The 18197-nt window shown below is 36.6% G+C and overlaps 1 protein-coding gene across 5 annotated transcripts; it reads right to left on the minus strand.

The window, feature by feature from the left end:
- Positions 1 to 11381: 11381 nt before the first annotated feature.
- Positions 11382 to 16366, minus strand: RLN2 (relaxin 2). 5 transcript variants are annotated; one of them, XM_035292015.2, is made up of 3 exons: positions 15874 to 15950; positions 15064 to 15130; positions 11389 to 12202 (listed from the first exon to the last, which is right to left on the minus strand). In XM_035292015.2, the coding sequence occupies exons 2-3, from the start codon at positions 15116 to 15118 to the stop codon at positions 11856 to 11858; spliced, it is 402 nt and encodes a 133-aa protein (XP_035147906.1). In that variant the 5' UTR covers positions 15119 to 15130; positions 15874 to 15950; the 3' UTR covers positions 11389 to 11855. The 5 variants fall into 5 exon arrangements, with proteins under 5 accessions (XP_002742955.1, XP_035147906.1, XP_035147916.1 ...); XM_035292025.3 differs by lacking the exon at positions 15874 to 15950 and adding an exon at positions 15724 to 15857; XM_078349435.1 differs by lacking the exon at positions 15874 to 15950 and adding an exon at positions 15580 to 15857.
- Positions 16367 to 18197: the final 1831 nt, after the last annotated feature.

An 18197-nucleotide genomic window follows, 5' to 3' on the forward strand; every position in this document is an offset into this window, starting at 1 on the left:
GAATTCAACAATGCCTCCTTAAAAACTAGAAGAGAAAAAGTAAACCAAACCCGATATTAGTAGAAAAGAAACAAAATCACAGCAGAAATAAATGAAATTGAAGTAAAGAAGATAATACAAAGATCAGTGAAACAAAAAGTTGGTTTTTTAAAAAGTTAAACAAAGCTGACAAACTTTTAGCCACACTAACCAAAAAGATGAGGAAGAAGAAGAAGGAAGAAGAAGAAGGAGGAGGAGGAGGAGGAGGAGGAGGAGGAGGAGGAGGAGGAGGAGGAGGAGGAGGAGGAGGAGGAGGAGGGAAGGAAGGAGAAGAAGAAGAAGAAGGAAGAAGAAGAAGAAGAAGAAGAAGAAGAAGAAGAAGAAGAAGAAGAAGAAGAAGAAGAAGAAGAAGAAGAGGAAGAAAGGAAGGAGAAGAAGATGAAGGAGGAGGAGGAGGAGGAGGAGGAGAAGGAGAAGAAGGAGAAGATCCAAAAAATGAAATCAGAGGTGAAAATCAAGACATTACAATTGATACTGCAGAAGTTTAAAGGATCATTAGTGGCTACTATGAGCAACTATATGCCAATACATTGGAAAATCTAGAAGAAATGGACAAATTCTTAGACACATACAACCTACCAAAATTGAACGAGGAAGAAATCCACAACTTGAACAGACCAATAACAAGTAACAAGATAGAAGCCATAATAAAAAGTCTCCTAGTGAAGAAAAGCCCAGGACCTGATGGCTTTAATACTGAATCCTACTATACATTTAAAGAACTACCATCAATTAGTTCTGAAAAATAGCAGAGAAGGGAATACTTCCAAACTCATTCTCCAAGGCCAGTATTATCCTGATACCAAAACCAGACAAAGACACATTTAAAAAAGAAAACTACAGGTCAATATCTCTAATGCACATTGGTGTAAAAATCCTTAACAAAATACTAGCAAACCAAGTTCAACAATACAGTAGAAAGATCATTTATCATGACCAAATGGGATTTATCCCTGGGATACAAGCCAGAATGCTTCAACATATGAAAATACATCATATCAACAGAATAAAGAATAAAAGCCATATGATCATTTCAATTGGTGTTGAAAAAGCATGTGATAAAATTTAACATTGCTTCATTATAAAAGCTCTCAAAAAACTGGGTATAGAACCCATCTCAACATAACAAAAACCAGATACAACAAAAGAAAATGAAAACAAACACCATGTACAAAAGAACCACAGCTAATATATTGACTGGAAAAACTGAAGGCCTTTCCTCTAAGATCTGGAACATGACAAGGATGCCCTCTTTCACCACTATTATTTAACACAGTACTGGAAGTCCTAGTGTGGACAATCATGTGGGAATTCACTCAGGATGGTGACAAAAATATTAAGAGGTAGTTATAGGTTATAGTAACAAACCTCCTTGGAAGGCTGAGGGGTTTGCATTAATTTCATAGAAGTTCCCGCTGAAGGCAGTTGAAACCCATTTTACATTTAGTTAATGAGAAAAGCAAACAGTTTAGGGTATGTGGGGTAGTTTATCTGAATAACTCACTAACCTTGGTGCCTGATGGCCCTCCCAGTGGGGAGGTTGACCAGGGAGACTACACCTTAATGGTGTTTATACTGAGCATAGGAACCTGGCCTTTGTTCTATGCACTCAAAGTGATGTTGACTCAAAGCTTTCTCATTTAATGTGTACTCAATAAAGGCCTGGAGTAAGGGCTGCTCATGGCCAGCAGCCATTAACCCTTCCAGGAGAGAGGCCATGGACATCCCTAGCCTACTCACTCACCATACTCTGTGTTTGAGTGTATTTGTTCATCCGCTGCTGAGTCAGGGTCTGCAGGACAGACCCTTCAGGTAGAGATCAATGTCTCACAATTAGACAAGAGAGAAAAATAAAGGCCATCCAAATTGAAATAGAGGAACTCAAATTGTCTTTGCTTGTAGATAATATGGTCTTATATTTGGAAAAACCTCAAGCCTCCACAAAATGCTATTAGAAATGATGAACAAGTTTAGTAAAGTTGCAGGATACAAAATTAATATAAAAAAATCAGTAGCCTCTTTTCCTCTGCACAGCCTATGGAGGTGGCAGCCATTTCCTAATGGGCATTATGGCTGTTCTCAGACCTCTCAAGAAGCCTAAGATTGTCAAAAAGAGGACCAAGAAGTGCATCTGGCACCAGTAAGATCAAACATCAAAATTAAGTGTAACTGATGGAAACCCAGAGGTATTGGCGACACGGTTCATAGAAGGTTCAAAGGCCAGATCTTGATGCCTGACATTGGTTATCGGAGCAACAAACAAAAATTATAGCACAAGATGCCCAGTGGCTTCCAGAAGTTCCTTGTCCACAGTGTCAAGGAACTGGAAGTGCTGCTGATGTGTAACTGATCGTACTGTGCTGAGATCACTCACAATGTTTCCTCCAAGACCACAAAGCTATCATGGAAAGAGCACCACAGCTGGCCATCAGAGTCACCAATCCCAATGCCAGACTGTGCAGTGAAGAAAATGAATAGACAGTTCATGTGAACTATTTATTTGTGTTTAAACAAAGCCATAAAAACTGCAAAAAGATCAGTAGCATTTCTTTATGCCAACAGTGAACAATCTGAATAATAAGAAATTTAAAAAGTAATCCCATTTACAAGAGTCACACATAAAATTAAATACCTATGAATTAATGTAACCAAAGAAGAGAAAAATCTCAATAATGAAAACTATAAAACACTGATGAAAGAAATTGATGAGTACATCAAAAATGGAAAAATATTCAAAATTCATGGATGAGAGGAATCATTAATGTTAAATACTGATTACCTAAAGCAATATGCAGATTTGATGCAATCCTTATGAAAATACCGATGACATCCTTCAAAGAAATAGAAAAAACAATCCAAAAATCTATGTGAAGCCACCATAGACAAAGAATAGCCAAAGCTATTCTAAGCAAAAAGAACAAAACTGGAGGGATCAGATTACCTGACTTCAAATTATACTATAGAGCTAAAGTAACCAAAACAGATCTATAGTATAATTTGAGACAAATAGACCAATGGAACAGAACAGAAAACCCAGAAACAGATCCACATACCTAAAGTGAATTCATCTTTAACAAAGGTGCCAAGAATATACATTAAAGAAAAGACAGTCTTCTCAATAAATTGTGCCACAAAAACTGGATATCCATATGCAGAAGAATGAAACTAGACCTCTTATCTCTTGCAATATACAAAAATCCAAAAATGGATTAAAGGTTTAAATCTAAGACCTCAAACTTCTAAACTACTACAAGAAAACATTAGGGACAAAATCCAGGACATTGGTCTGGGCAAAAATTTCTGGAGTAATACCCCACAAGCCCAGGCAACCAAAGCAAAAATGGACAAATGAGATCACATCAAGTTAAAAAGCTTCTGCACAGCAAAGGATACAATAAACGAAATGAAGAGACCACCCACAGAATGGAAGAAAACATTTGCAAACTACCCATCTAGCAAGGGATTAGTAACTATAATAAACTCAAACAAACCTATAAGAAAAAATACAATAATCTGATTTTAAAATGGGTAAAAGAGTAAAATAGACATTTCTCCAAAAAAAGACATAAAAATGGCCAATATGCATATGAAATGGTGCTCAACATCATTATCAGAGAAATCCAAATCAAAACTACAATGAGATATCATATCATCTCAGTTAAAATGGCTCATATCCAAAAGGTAGGCAGTAAGAAATCCTGGCAAGGATTTGGAGAAAAGGCAACCCTCATACAATGTTTGTAGGAATGTAAATTAGTACAACACTTCAACAGTGTGAAGGTTCCTCAAAAAATAAAAAATGGAACTCCCATATGATCCAGCAATCCTACTGCTGGGTATATACTCAAAAGAAAGGAAATCAGTATATTGAAGAGATATCTGCACTCCCACGTTTGTTGCAGCACTATTCTCAATAGCTAAGACTTGGAAGCAACCTGAATCTCCATCAGTAGATGAATGGATAAAGAAAATGTGGTGTGTGTGTGTGTGTGTACATTTTCTTTATCCATTTATCTACTGTATCTGGAGTACTATTCAGTCATAAAAATGAATGAGATCCTGTCATTTGCAACAAGGTAAATGAAACTGGAGATTCTTTTTTTTTTTTTTTTCTTATTTTTTTATTGCATTTTAGGTTTTGGGGTACATGTGCAGAGCATGCAATACAGTTGCATAGGTACACACATGGCAGTGTGTTCTGTTTGCTTTCACCCCTTCACCCACATTTGGCGTTTCTCCCCAGGCTATCCCTCCCCACCTCCCCCTCCCACCGGCCCCCCCCTTTTGCCCCCAATAGACCCCAGTGTTTAGTACTCCCCTCTCTGTGTCCATGTGTTCTCATTTTTCATCACCCGCCTATGAGTGAGAATATGCGGTGTTTCATTTTCTGTTCTTGTGTGAGTTTGCTGAGAATGATGTTCGCCAGATTCATCCATGTCCCTACAAACGACACGAACTCATCATTTCTGATTGCTGCATAATATTCCATGGTGTATATGTGCCACATTTTCCCAAGAAACTGGAGATTCTTATATTAAGTGAAGTAAGCCAGACACAAAAAGACAAACATTGCATGTTCTCATTTGTGGACCTAAAAATCAAAACAATTGAACTCATGAAGATAGACAGTAGAAGGATGGTTACCAGAAGCTAGGAAGAGTAGTGGGGGGCTAGGGGTAGTTGCGGATGGCTAATAAAGTATGATAAACTGAGAATGAATGAATAAGACCTACTATTTGATAGCACTATAGGGTAACTATAGTCAATAATATCTTAATTGTACATTTTAAAATATTCAAAAGAGTGTAATTGTATTATTTGTAACACAAAGAATAAATGCTTGAGGGGATGGATACCACATACTCTGTGATATACTTATTTCACATTGCATGTCTGTAAAAAAACATCTCATGTACCCCATAAATATATATATCTGCCATGCACCCACAAAAATTAAAAATTAAAAAAAGAATAATTGATGCAGAAATCTTCAATCAAATATTAGCAAACCATATTGTGCTACATGTTTAAAAGGTCATATACCATGACCAAGTAGAATTTATTCTTGGAATGCAACAATGGTTCAGCAACTTAAAAATAAATGTACTATACCACATAAATAGAATGATGGAGAAAAGCTCATATGCTCTTTACAAGTGATGCAGAAAAGGCTTTCAACTTTCCCTGTTTGATATGATGTTAGCTGTAGATTTGTCATAAATGTCCTTATTTATTTTAGTTATGTTCTTTCTGTATCTAATTTGTGAAGTTTTTATCATAAAGGGATGTTGAATTTCATCAAATGCTATTTCTGCCTCTACTGATATGATCATATGATTTTTGTCATTTATTCTGTTTATGTGATATATCACATTTACCTATGTGTATATGTTGACTCAATCTTTACATCCCTGGGATAAATCCCACTTGATTATGGTGTAAGATCTTTTTAAAATGCTGTTGAATTCAATTTGCTAGTACTCTGTTGAGGATTTTTGCATCTATGTTCATTGGAGATATTTGCCTTTAGTTTATTATTGTTGTGTCCTTTTCTGGTTTTGGTAACAGAGAAATGCTGGCCTCATAGAAGAAGTTTGGAAGACCCATCTCCTTTCTGTGTTCTGGAAGAGTTTGAGAAGAATTAGTTTTAGTTATTCTTTAGAAGTGTGGTAGAATTCAGCAATGAAACCATTTAGTTCTATATTTTTCCTTGATGGGAGACTTTTTTTTAATTACTGATTCAATCTCATTATTTGTTATTTGATCTGTTAAGGTTATCTAGTACTTCTTGATTTAATCTATGTAGGCTATCTGTGTTCAGAAATTTATTTATTTTTTCCAGGTTTTTCAATTTCGTTGGTGTATAGTTGTTCATAATAGTGTCTAATGACCATTTGTGTTTCTATAGTATCAGTTATGTCTTCTGTATTGTTTCTAATTTTATTTATTTGAGCCTTCTCTCCTTTTTATTAGTCTAGCTAACTTTTAGTGTACTTGTCCAACTTTAGGATACAGGGAGTGCTTCTCTCATAAATGAGTTTGGAAGTATTTACTCTACTTTAAATTTTTGGAAGAGTTTGAAGAGGATTGGTATTATTTCTTCTTTAAATGTTTGTTTATAAAAGCAGTGAAGCTAACTATTCATGAACTATTCCTCATTGAAATACTTTTTATTACTGATTTAATCTCCTTACTCATTATTGGTCTGTTTATATTTTTAATTTATTCATAATTAAGATTTGTTAACTTGAATTTCTTATTTAGATTATAAATTGTTTTCCTGATTTCATGTTATTATCTATGTTTATTCTTTTGCATTTCACTGAAATTTTTTAGATAATTATTTTGAATTCCTTTGCAGATATTTCACTGATTTCTTTGTCTTCAATATCTGTTACTGAAGAATTATTATGTTCCTTTGGAAGTGTCATGTTTCTTTGCTTTTTCATGTTTACTGTGCCCTATGTTGATATGTGCACATCTGCTGGAACAGATGCTTTTTCTAATTTTATGGAATAGCTTTTGTAAGGATAGACATTTTCCTATAGACATGTCCTATAGCATCATTTGGGTAGAGAGCTTTGGCTTTGATGCTATGTGAGCACAGTAGTGTAATGTCCATGTAATTTCATTGGCTGTAATCAATGTCAGAGGTGACTTTGAGTGCTTCAGTGGCCTAGGCTGTGTGTTTTTGTGGAAGCTATGTCACAGCTTTACTGGGAGTGGAGACCACCAGACAAGCTAGTCCTTGGGCCCTAGGGGGACATGTGTGGGCACATGACAGCTCCACAGTTTAGGATAGTGGGGTCACTGGTGTCAGTGGGCCTGAGCAAGCCACTCTTGGGACCCTAGGAAAATGTGAAGAGGCTCCACTGCTGTGGGGTAGATTGTCACCAGTCGGTGCAGGCCCCAAGTGGTCTGATCCTTGGGCTCCAGTGGGGTTCAAAAAAGTACACAGCGGCTCTCCTGCTACAGAGGGTCAGCTCTCAGGCTCTGGGTAGCATGTGCATCAGCTCCTTCTGTTTTGGGCTTAGCCTTGCCCTTATGCTGGATAACATATGCTGGGTTGCTGGGTCATGATGTGTGGGCTCAGGTGCATGGGTTCATGGCTGCTGGTAGGCCCAGCTGGAGTCATGCCACTAAACTTATACTAAAATATAATTTAAATGGCACATTTTTGGTATGGGTATTTCATCATCATAATAAATGCAAAATTATAAAACTCTTAGAATATGACATAGGAAAAAACTAAATGACACTGGGCTTGTCAATGTTGGATTTTATCAAAGGTCTTTTCTGCATGTATTGAGATAATCATGTGGTTTTTGTCTTTAGTTCTGTTTATGTGATGAATCATGTTTATTGATTTGTTTATGTTGAACCAACCTTGCATCCTAGGGATGAAGCCTACTTGATCATGGTAGATAAGGCTTTTGATGTGCTGCGGGATTCAGTTTGCCAGTATTTTACTGAGGATTTTTGCATTGATGCTAATCAATGATAGTGTCCTGAAGTTTTCTTTTTTTGTTGTATCTCTGCCAGTTTTTAGTATCGGGATGATTCTGGTATCAGGATGATTCTGGCCTCATGGAATGAGTTAGGGAGGAGTCTCTCCTTTTCTTTCTCTCTTTCTTTTTTTTTTTTAGACAGGGTTTCACCATGTTGGCCAGGCTGGTCTTGAATTCCTGACCTCAGGTGATCTGCCTCTCACGGCCTCCCAAAGTGCTGAGATTACAGGCATGAGCCACCATGCCCAGCCGAGTCTCTCCTTTTCAATTTTTGGAATAGTTTCAGTAGAAATGGTACCAGCTCTTCTTTGTACCTCTGGTACACTTCAGCTGGTACCATCAGACAATCTGTCTGGTCCTGAGCATTTTGGGTTGGTAGGCTATTTATTACTGCCTCAATTTCAGAACTCTTTGTGTATTTGTGGATTCAATTTCTTCCTGGTTCAGTCTTTGGGGGGGTGTATGTGTCAAGAAATTTATCAATTTCTTTTAGATTTTCTAGTTTATGTGCACAGAAGTATTTATAGTAATCTGATGGTTGTTTGTATTTCTGTAGAGTCAGTGGTGATATCCCCCTTATCATTTCTGATTATGTTTATTTGAATCCTCTCCCTTTTCTTCTTTATAAGTCTTGCTAGTGGTCTATCTATTTTAATAATTTTTTCAAGAAATCAGCTTCCGGATTTGTTGATTTTTTTGAAGGGCTTTTCATGTGTCTGTGTCCTTCAGTTAAGCTCTGATCTTGGTTATTTCTTGTGTTCTGCTAGCTTTTGGGGTTTGTTTGCTCTTGGTTTTCTAGTTTTCTTAGTTGTGATGTTTGATTGTTAACTTGAGATCTTTTTAGCTTTCCGTTGCAAAAAATCCCAATTTAAACATGGGCAAAATATTGAAGAAATACTTTACCAAAGAAGATAGGCTGATGGCTAATAAGCAAGTGAAAAAATAGTTTAACATCTTACATCATTTGCAAATTGTAAATCAAAACAACGAGATACCACTACAGAACTATTAGAATGGCTAAAATCCAAAACACTGACAACACCAAATGCTGATGAAGATGTGGAGCAACAGGAATTCTCATTCATTGTTGGGAGGAATGCAAAGTGATACAGCTATTTTAGAAGACAGTTTAGCAGGATTTTTTCAACTAAACATATTTTTAGCGTACGGTTTAGCAATCGTATTTCTTGGTATCTACCCAAGTGAGTTGAAAATTTATTTCAGCATAAAGCTGGGCAGCTTTATTCATAATTGCCCAGACTTGGAAGCAACCAAAATGACTTTTAGTAGGTGAATGAATAAATAGACTGTGGTGCATTTAGACAAGGAATATTATTTGGTGCTAAAAGGAAAGAGTAAACAAGCCATGGAAAAATACATGGAGGAACCTTAAAGGCATATTACTAAATGAAAGAAGTCAATCTGAAAAGGCTATAGCCTATCTAATTCTACTTATATGAGGTTGTGGAAAGGCAAAACCATGGAGACAGGAAAAAGATCAGTGATTGCCAGGGATTTGGGGAAGAGAGAGGCATGATGTAGGGAGCATAAGGAATTTTTAGGGCAGTAAAAATCTATTTTGAATACTACTTTAAGGAGAATACATGTCACTATACGTTTGTCAAAACCCATAGAATGTAAAACACAAAGAGTAAAACATAATGTAAATTATGGACTTTGATTAATAATAATGTCAAAGTTCCTTTATCAGTTGTAACAAAGGTACCACATGCAACAAACATACAGATAATGGGGACTGATGTTAGGGGAAGTAGTTGGGGGAGTATGGAGTAACATTCAGCATTTTCCACTTAAATTTCCTGTGAACTTAAAATCACTTTTAAAATGCCAATTAATTCTTTAAAATCCATAGAATGTACTTTAAACAGCATAATCCAAAGAGTGAACTCTAATGTAAACTATAGGCTTTAATTAATAATAATGTATCAATATTGGTTCAATTGATGCATAAGTATCACACTAATTCAAGGTGTTATTTATACTTAAAACTATATGGTGAGGTGAGAGTCCATATGGGAATTGACTGTACTTTCTACTATATTTTTCTGTAAACCTAAAATTACTTTTTAAAATGGCTTTATAAATTTAAAAACAAATATAAGTATTTTCTGTCAAAAGAAACAAAAACACCTTTTTAAAGACAAAAAAAAAAAAATATGATCACACATACAGCTGGTAAGTGCTGAGGCTGCAATTCTATCCATGTCCACTGGATTCCAAAAAGTTCTTTTTTCCACAGCATCCCATGGAGCTACCTGCTGTTGAAGTTAATCTAATAGTGAAGGGCAATAGACAAACATGAACATCTTTCAGAGAGTCACTACAGACACAACAACAGAGCATGAATGCATCTATAGATTAACTGTGCCAATGTCTTTTTTTGGAAACTTCTCCCTGGACTATCTCAACTCTGGAGGTTATAACTGCTAGCTATGATTTCTCAATGTTTCTTACAGGTAGCAGTGTCCAAATGACACAGCTCTTGCCAATACACCATGAGCACAAGTAAGAAGGTTTCTGGAAAAGCCTTTGCTTTCAGGCATTAATCCCTCTTGTTCCACCTTTCTTTACTGCCCGAAATGCAGACTAAGAGAGAAGCAGCAGCCATCTTGGGACCCAGCATGAGGGAGGGAGCATAAAGAGGAAGGCCTCTATGCTAGGCACAGGTGACTGGAAAGTTGGGAGGAGGCTGCTGCTACCATTCAGCGGCTAAACAGGGGTAGATGCTTATTTACTTCACGGGCCTCTTAGAAGTTCTTTTGTAGGGTATTCTGTTATTTACAGAGAACACATTCCTAATACATATGTATCAATAGAGTAAATGTTTTGAGACATAAATTAAACTTAAAATCATCAGTTTCTCATGACCATTTTAGGTAGACTTTAGCAGGTCTTGAAATATCAATTTTAAAGATTGAAGTAATTATTTGCATATTCTTAGTAGACAGTTAACCACAAATTATCTTTGAATCACTCAAAAAGTGGACATACCACCAGAGCTGGTCAATATGGATTCTAATTCAGTGACTGCCTCCATAGATTTTGTGAAGGAGCAGATGTGAAACATGGGCTGGAACAGAATCTGGGTAACAGCCTCCTGAGTCTGGAGTTGCCTCTCTGTCCTATTAGAGCTGTAAGTTTGCTGGACATTACCCTCATTCTTCTAGGTTGAAATCTCCATATCAGACAGCACTCTTCCTTGTTTCATCCAACGTGGCTATGATCTGTGAGGTTTTGCAGTCATTTATGAAGCTTTGCAAGGTGCCCTTGGTTAGGAATTAATAAATCCTAGAGACTTGGTTATTATTAGTTGTATATGGGAATTTGAAATACAGGAATTACTGTCTTTGTCTCTTAAATTTGTTTACAGACATTTGATGGAGGAGATTAACTTGTCATTCAACTGTATTTCTTCTATAAATGCTGGGTAAAATGCACGCATATATAACAGACGAAACCAGTAAAATCCTAAGTTAATAACTATGTTGATTTACTTTTCTAACAAGTGTTCATATCATTTCAGTAATTTTGCTTACAGAAATAGTTTGTAAATTCTAAAGAAGTGAACGTAAAGTATGTTCCCTATACTATTTCTTCTGTAACATATTATATGGATTTGTTTGTTCTCTTCTACCTTATGTCTATTCATTTTTCTCCTTAAAAATAATTTACTTTTAAGTTTCTTAGACACTAGAACTGAGAACAGAACCCTAGCTTGAAAAGTACTTGAGTTTCCTTTGGACTATACTAGAAAAAAAATTTTTTAAAAAGAAAAAAGTACTTCAATTTATATGACGTCAACTAAATTAAATTTGGTTTAGTGTCCAGTCTGATTGTTTGCAATGAGTATTTCAATATGACACAAAAACATCTCAAAATCTATTAGGAAAGTTCAAGTATTATGGCTTTATGTATATCCAATCTAAGAGTTAATATCAATAAAAACATTTTGGTCTATTTCATGTAACTGGTGTTAGGTACTAAGCTGTTATTATGTATGGTTAAACTGGTAAAGGTTTTATTGTAATTTTAAGTTAGTAGCATTAAAAGAATAACACAACATGATTATTCTGTTAATAAAAAGACAAAAAGACTTCAGCACAAAAAGTGTCATTTATAGAAAGTACAATCATATGAAGTCTTTTCTTACACATCAAATGAAAAATCTAAACATTAATAAAGATTTCTTAAATTTTAATAATTAATGGGACCTGACAGAAGCATCAGTGAAAATGTCATCAGGAATATGTGCGACTATTAGATGAGATGTGCACAATTAGCTTCATCTCAGCAAAATTCAGCAAGAGCTCTTTTGGTACAACCAATTAGGCAACACTGGTTATACAGTGCCAGGGAGAATTGTCTCTTTCTTCGAGAATGAGCATGCAAGCCTAAGTATTTTAGTTCTGAAGGACTGCTGTCTGCGGCTTCACTTTGTCTATTGCGAATAATTTCCTTAAATTCTTCAGAGCTAAGATCTGAATCCTTTAGTATGGGTACATGCTGTTGTAGCTCTGGTAACAATGACTGCCTCCCAGATGGGGCTGCCTTCAGCTCCTGTGGCAAATTAGCAATTAATTCCGACATCATATTTATGGTTTCTGTATCTTTGCTGTTGAAGGATGGCACAATTTCTGTTAAATTAAAAAAAATGTACGTGAGATCATATTCATGTCAAAGAGCATTCAGGAAAATTATGAATGATTACATAGAAAAAAGAAAGCATTGCCTCAATATAAACATTGAAACAAAATAAGCAAGCATCCTAATATAGAAACAGCTTTCTTACAGTTAAACACCTTCAAGTACCATAATTTTACCAAGGCTCTGCTTTACCCCATTGGTCCTCTCTCACCTCTCTTCATGATCCCCTCAATGCTTTTATCACAGTATTTTTGACTGTGACATTCATCTGTCATCTCTCTGAAGTCATGTAAGTCATTGAAAACACTCAGTTTGACCACAGTTAGTGGTCATTTTCTTGGATTCTTCTTACTTAAGTCATTTTCTTCCATTGCTAAGCTATGATTTATGATATTATGAGTTATAATAGTAACGCTTGAAAAAGATATTGTTTTAAACTATTGAGTGTTTCATGGTGGCAAGTTACTCCTGGAGGATAAAGAGGCAGAATTTCCAACACCTCTGATCTAATTAGCAGGAGAAAGAAGTCTGATATTCCTCAACTGTCTCTAACAATTTGTCTTCCCCAGAGTATTTACTCCAAATCAATAGAATTTTATATTAAAGAGAGAAGTGGGTTAAAAGAACACTAACCAAAAATCACTGATTTAAGAAGAGATTCATATCTGCTGTGGTGTAAGTGCACTGATTAATATTTTGTTTGATGTTTGTTCCAAGGCTGCGGATCATGCACTAAGTAAGATTTGTGTATTCCCTAGAAAGGGTGCCTGTTCTTACAAGCAACCCAGGCTGGCCAAATGTGAAGGCTGGGAATCTGCTGAACACCCAGCTGACATCTTCCTCCATCTTTGTACCAATCCAGCTCAGCTGAACGTTCATGAACTGTTTCCATGTCTCTAGCACTGCTAGTTAGGAAATATAAATTTTTTTAAACGTTTCTTGTGCTCAAAAAACTTACAGTGAGCTAAACCCTCTCCTAACCTTAACTATCCTAATTACACAATTTTGAGAGTTTTATTTCACAAAGAAATTAGAAACACTGATGGTGTTTAAATTATAGTCTAAACCCAGATCAAGTCTTGCTGCTCTTCTTCCTGGACAGCAAAACTGTCCATTAACAAGGCATTACTCTTGAAATAATGAAAAGAAAGAGATGAGAGGAGTAAATCTAAGTGTGGGAGGCAGACACCTGGTTAACCACTGATGCCTGCTGATAGAGAAAACCATGTCCCTTCACCTAGAAAGCACTAGTTCTGAGGAAGAGCATTTCTTGAGTTTTGTAGCAAGAGGCTCAGTTATTCTCCTTTTAGCCCACAACAAACTTCAACAGTTGGAGTTTGACAGAAGAATTAAAAAAAAAAAATTTTATCTTTCTTCCTAACACTCTCCCTCATTCACATTCTGAACTGGAAATGACAGATGATAATTTATATCATTTTTGGTTAAATAAGAGGTTTTGGCATTTTCTGTCAGTAAGACATCCTAAGTTTAATTCAATTTAATTTCCTCATAAAAACCTCTCTTTGCTCCAACCTAAATTTTCTGTAGTTGGGCCTTACTAAATGCTGAGAAAAGCTGATGGTAATTTTCTATATACTTAAAGCCAGTTAAATGAATCAACCAAAACTGTTATAGCTTGTATTAAGTTTATTCATAGGCTGTGTGTTTTGTACTCTTTTATTAAAATTATATTTTAAAGCTGTTTTGAAATATTTCATAATCCATAACACTTTTAGCTATAGAACCTAGGCTCAGAGAAAATATTCTGTCTGAATTCATATAAATACCCTTAATTCACTGTATTATGGATACAAATCTCATTAAAATAGGCCTCTTATGGTTTAAAGTGTATCTTATTTTTAAAAGGGATGCGGTGACTATTACTTTGGCACACATTGTAGGATAAAATGATAAGCTAACAGTGTAATAATGTGAAAGCAAATAGCAATTACCTAACGGTAGAAGTCTGAAAACTCATAGGAATCACAAATCACATGTACTTCCTACCTAGTAATGGTAAACATTTATCTTACTCCCACCTGCAGACAGTATTTTCTTAGATTACTTTCAGTTTAATTATACTGCATAGCAATAAAGAAAATTCTTTAATGATACTTTAAAATCTCATGTCTCTTGTAAGGAATAAAAATATAGCCAAATATCTATATATAAATTTGCTCAGTGAACTATTTTCGGCAACAATTTAGAAATAAACTACATATCCCCCAAAGAATGTTTAAGTATATGTGGGAGATTTATGACAAAAGTACTACACAGGAATTTTAAATTATGTTTTAGGATAACAATGTGAGAAACTGCTCAAAGTATAATGGTGAGTGAAAATTCAAAAGATATACCTATCCAAATGTTAACATTTCTTTCCACTTGTTTAATATAATTTCATTTTCTCATAAAATTCACATATATTTTTCAAAGTCTTTAATATCTATGTGTGTTTCTCATTTTTCTCCCTTCATTAATGTACATTTTTGTCTTTAATACGAGCGTTACTACTTTTATAGTCAGAAAACATGGAATAATAAAGCAAATGCAATGCAATCTGGTCTTCTCTACTTTGAATCAGTAAATTCCTAGACTTTGTGGTACTTTTGTACTAATGTTATACAAAAGTAATGTAAAAATTGCCATTAAATCGAACTCTAACAAACAATGTAGAAAAGTAAATAACTTTAGAACTATACTTTAAATCTCGTAAAAGTCAATATATTTACATTCGAGTCATTTATATACAGCATATGTATATAGCCTATAAAATTTAGTTGTGGTTTATTAATATAACCACATATGTCATATTAATATAAAACACGTTATTGTTGCAAATTGAGGTTACCTTCTCCGAATTTAATATGATCCATTACACTTTCCAGGCTAGCGTTTACCTCCATGAGTTTTCACTGCTACTTTATAAACACAAAAATATTTTAAAAGCCATTCTAGAATGAGCTGTACTCAACTCTAAGATCTTGCTTTTAAGGCAAACCCACTGCAGCTTCCAAATGCTTGCAAGCATCAATAGGGTCTTCAGCTATGATGGTCTGAAGGCCTGCTTCCCTTATCTCTGGTCCTCTTAAGTTTCTCTTGTAGGCATTCAAGCCCTTTCCTTTCCTTTCTTCCTTTCCCCTTTCCTTTCCCTTTCCCCCTTTCCCCTTGCCTTTCCATCTCCTCTCTCGCAAATGAACTTCAATACTCAGATCAAAGAAGTGGGAGGCCAGGCTCTTTCCTTTGGAACTTGTTTTGTTTTAAGGAACATTTCCAATGGCATAAACCACAGCCCAACTTTTGGATGAGGAGAGTCATTAAGTGTAAGGCCCTTCCCATCTTCCCATTACCAGATCCTCACAGAGACCTCAGAGTGCTGCCCCGTCCTACGGTGCTCAAACAGGCTTGATAATCAGCGCACCGTCTCAGTGTTTACCCCCTTTCGTCTCAATCCGAGATGCCCTGTCCTGGTGCCCCCACCAGCACGCCCGTTGTTTGGCCGCCCGGCCACCTTCTCTGAAGCTTCCCCTTCCTTTCCACCCTGTCGCTCTGGCTGCCTGGTGGGAAAGGCACCAAGGAACTCAGGTGAAGCAGCTTCCTATTCTCAGTGCTTTCCCTCCTTCTGGTGAGATTCCCAGAGAGACTGTTTGAATAAAATCACCTGGCAAAAGAAAAGCCAAACTTTAGGAACCGGCCGCGGCGGAGTAGGAGCTGAGCGCTGGCAGCCAATGAGATCTCGAGCCGGGCGTGCGAGCCGCCGTTCCGATTGGGCAGCCGCCGGAGAGTAACCAATGGGAAGTGCGGGAAGGCCGGGAGGGTCGGGAGCTCTCACCTGTCACTAGTTCGGGTTGCGGAGAAGCATCTTCCCGGCTCAGAGTACTTTTGTCCACGGTGCTCATGCCGCAAGCGTCGATCTGCGCGCGAACTAACTCTCGGCCGCATACTTTAATAACGTCGTCCTTCCCGTTTGTCGCGACTGCTCTGAAAATTTGGTTCAGGAGTAAACAGACTCCTAGCAGGTGGAACAAGAACAGGCGAGACATCCTGGCCCTGAACGCTCCTGGAGGTCTGGGCGTTGCTGCCTCTCGGGTCTGCAGCTGCTGTGGCCTACAGACCTGGACCTGTGTGCCTGTCCCCGGCTTTTGGCTGCTTTCCCTACCTGGCTTAACCAGTCTTTTATATATCCCTTGGGCTATCACTCAGCTTTTAAGGCAAGAGTGCCGGCTCCACCCCTTTCCTAACCCCCTCCACAGAATTTTCTCCCCCAGCTCTTTTCACCCTCTCTGCCTTTCCTTCATTTGCTCATCCCTCTGTCCTTGGCCCTTTTACAGTTGTATTTTTCTCTCTTTCGTTGCTCTCAAACAATTTTGTATATTTAGGTAAAGTTATTTTAGATATGAAGCCTTTCCTTTTACATACACAGAAATAAAATTGAGATCGCCCATATTCTTACACCCCAGTTTTCCAGAGTGAACATTTGCCAAAACCCTTCTAACTTAAATAAGATTATAGTTAGATTATATTGTAAATTGTATTAATTAGTATGGTGTTGGGCATATCAATCCATAAAAATATAATGGATAAATGAATAAATTGTTGATGAGAGGGAAAACTGATGACTTTTAATCTGAATCCAGATAAAAACATTAAAATCTCCAATAACATAATTTGAGGCTTGTGCAGTAATGTCTTTAATTTACAACACAATTTCTCCATTTCCTTCCACTCTCTGGGAGAAGTTAGATTGTAACTAGTTATCTGAATATTTTAATTTAAAATTCTACTCTGCATCTCTACAGACTAGAAAACACCACACACACACACGCATGCACGCACGCACACACACACACACACACACAGAGAGAGAGAGATAAGAAAAAAGCAGTGGAAATCCCACAACCCCAGAAATAATAATAAATTATAGCACAAAGATATGTTTGTATATTTGTTTGTTTTTTTGTATTTTGTATTTGCTGTACCTGTAAGAGGTGATTTTTTTAAACCACCATCTAATTTAACGTTTTAAAGATCCACACACTTCTAGATAATATGTTTAGTAGAAAACTCTTCTAGTTATACATTTTTAGTACGAATAGGTTCATTTTAAAAAATAACTTTCTTGTGTTCATAATATACTCAGATTAGTTCAGCTCCACCAGATAAACTGGAGACATGCAGGAAGTAAGGGTAGCTTTGAAATAAAGTAATACAATCTTTTACTTACAAACATAAATATGGAATAAAATAATTCTAATTTCTAGATTGCTGGTGATTTCAGTAGGCGCATTTAGTATTGGTCAAATGCCAAGCAATGTGTAATTCTTCAAAAAATACCTGACCAAAGCTATGAGATGGTCAGAGGCAATGCATTCAAAAGGATTTTCACTAAAACACACAGTTTGAGAGAGGCCTCTCGAAACTGAGCTTTGAAAATATTTTTATGGGTTGACAGTCCTTGTAAAAATCCATGCGCAAGGCTGTACTCCAAAGTAATTACTTGTTAAAAATGTAAATTTCCAGGGATTTTTTTTGTTTTTGGGGTTTTCTTTGAGCAGAGTTTGGCTCTTGTTACCCAAGCTGGAGTGCAATGGCACGATCTTGGCTCACTGCAACCTCCACCTCCCGGGTTCAAATGATTCTCCTGCCTCAGCCTCCCAAGTAGCTGAGATTACAGGCTTCTGCCACCACACCTGGCTAGTTTTTGTATTTTTAGCAGAGACAGGGTTTCATCATGTGGGACAAGCTGGTCTCGAACTCCTGATCTAGTAGGTGATCCACCCCGCTTAGCCTCCCAAAGTGTTCAGGGATGTTTTGTTTTTTTATGTTGTCTACATGGTTTTATAGGGTCCCTAAAACTATCCAGTAGAGGGGCCACTTTCCCATTTTACAGAAAGAAGAAACAGATTGAGAGTAGTCATATCCTTATCCAGGGTAATTTTGGTTAGCACATGTGCCAGATGTGGGCTTACCCTACTGCTAAGGATC

This window comes from Callithrix jacchus, chromosome 1, assembly GCF_049354715.1.
Source record: "Callithrix jacchus isolate 240 chromosome 1, calJac240_pri, whole genome shotgun sequence".
In the NCBI taxonomy this organism is placed as follows: Eukaryota; Metazoa; Chordata; class Mammalia; order Primates; family Cebidae; genus Callithrix; species Callithrix jacchus.

Coding starts and splice junctions, on each gene's coding strand:
- RLN2 (XM_002742909.6), bottom strand. CDS start 16,255: ATGTCTCGCCTGTTCTTGTTCCACCTGCTAGGAGTCTGTTTACTCCTG. Junction 12,203..16,044: donor GCAACCCGAACTAGTGACAG/GTGAGAGCTCCC, acceptor TTAATTTAACAG/AAATTGTGCCATCCTTCAAC.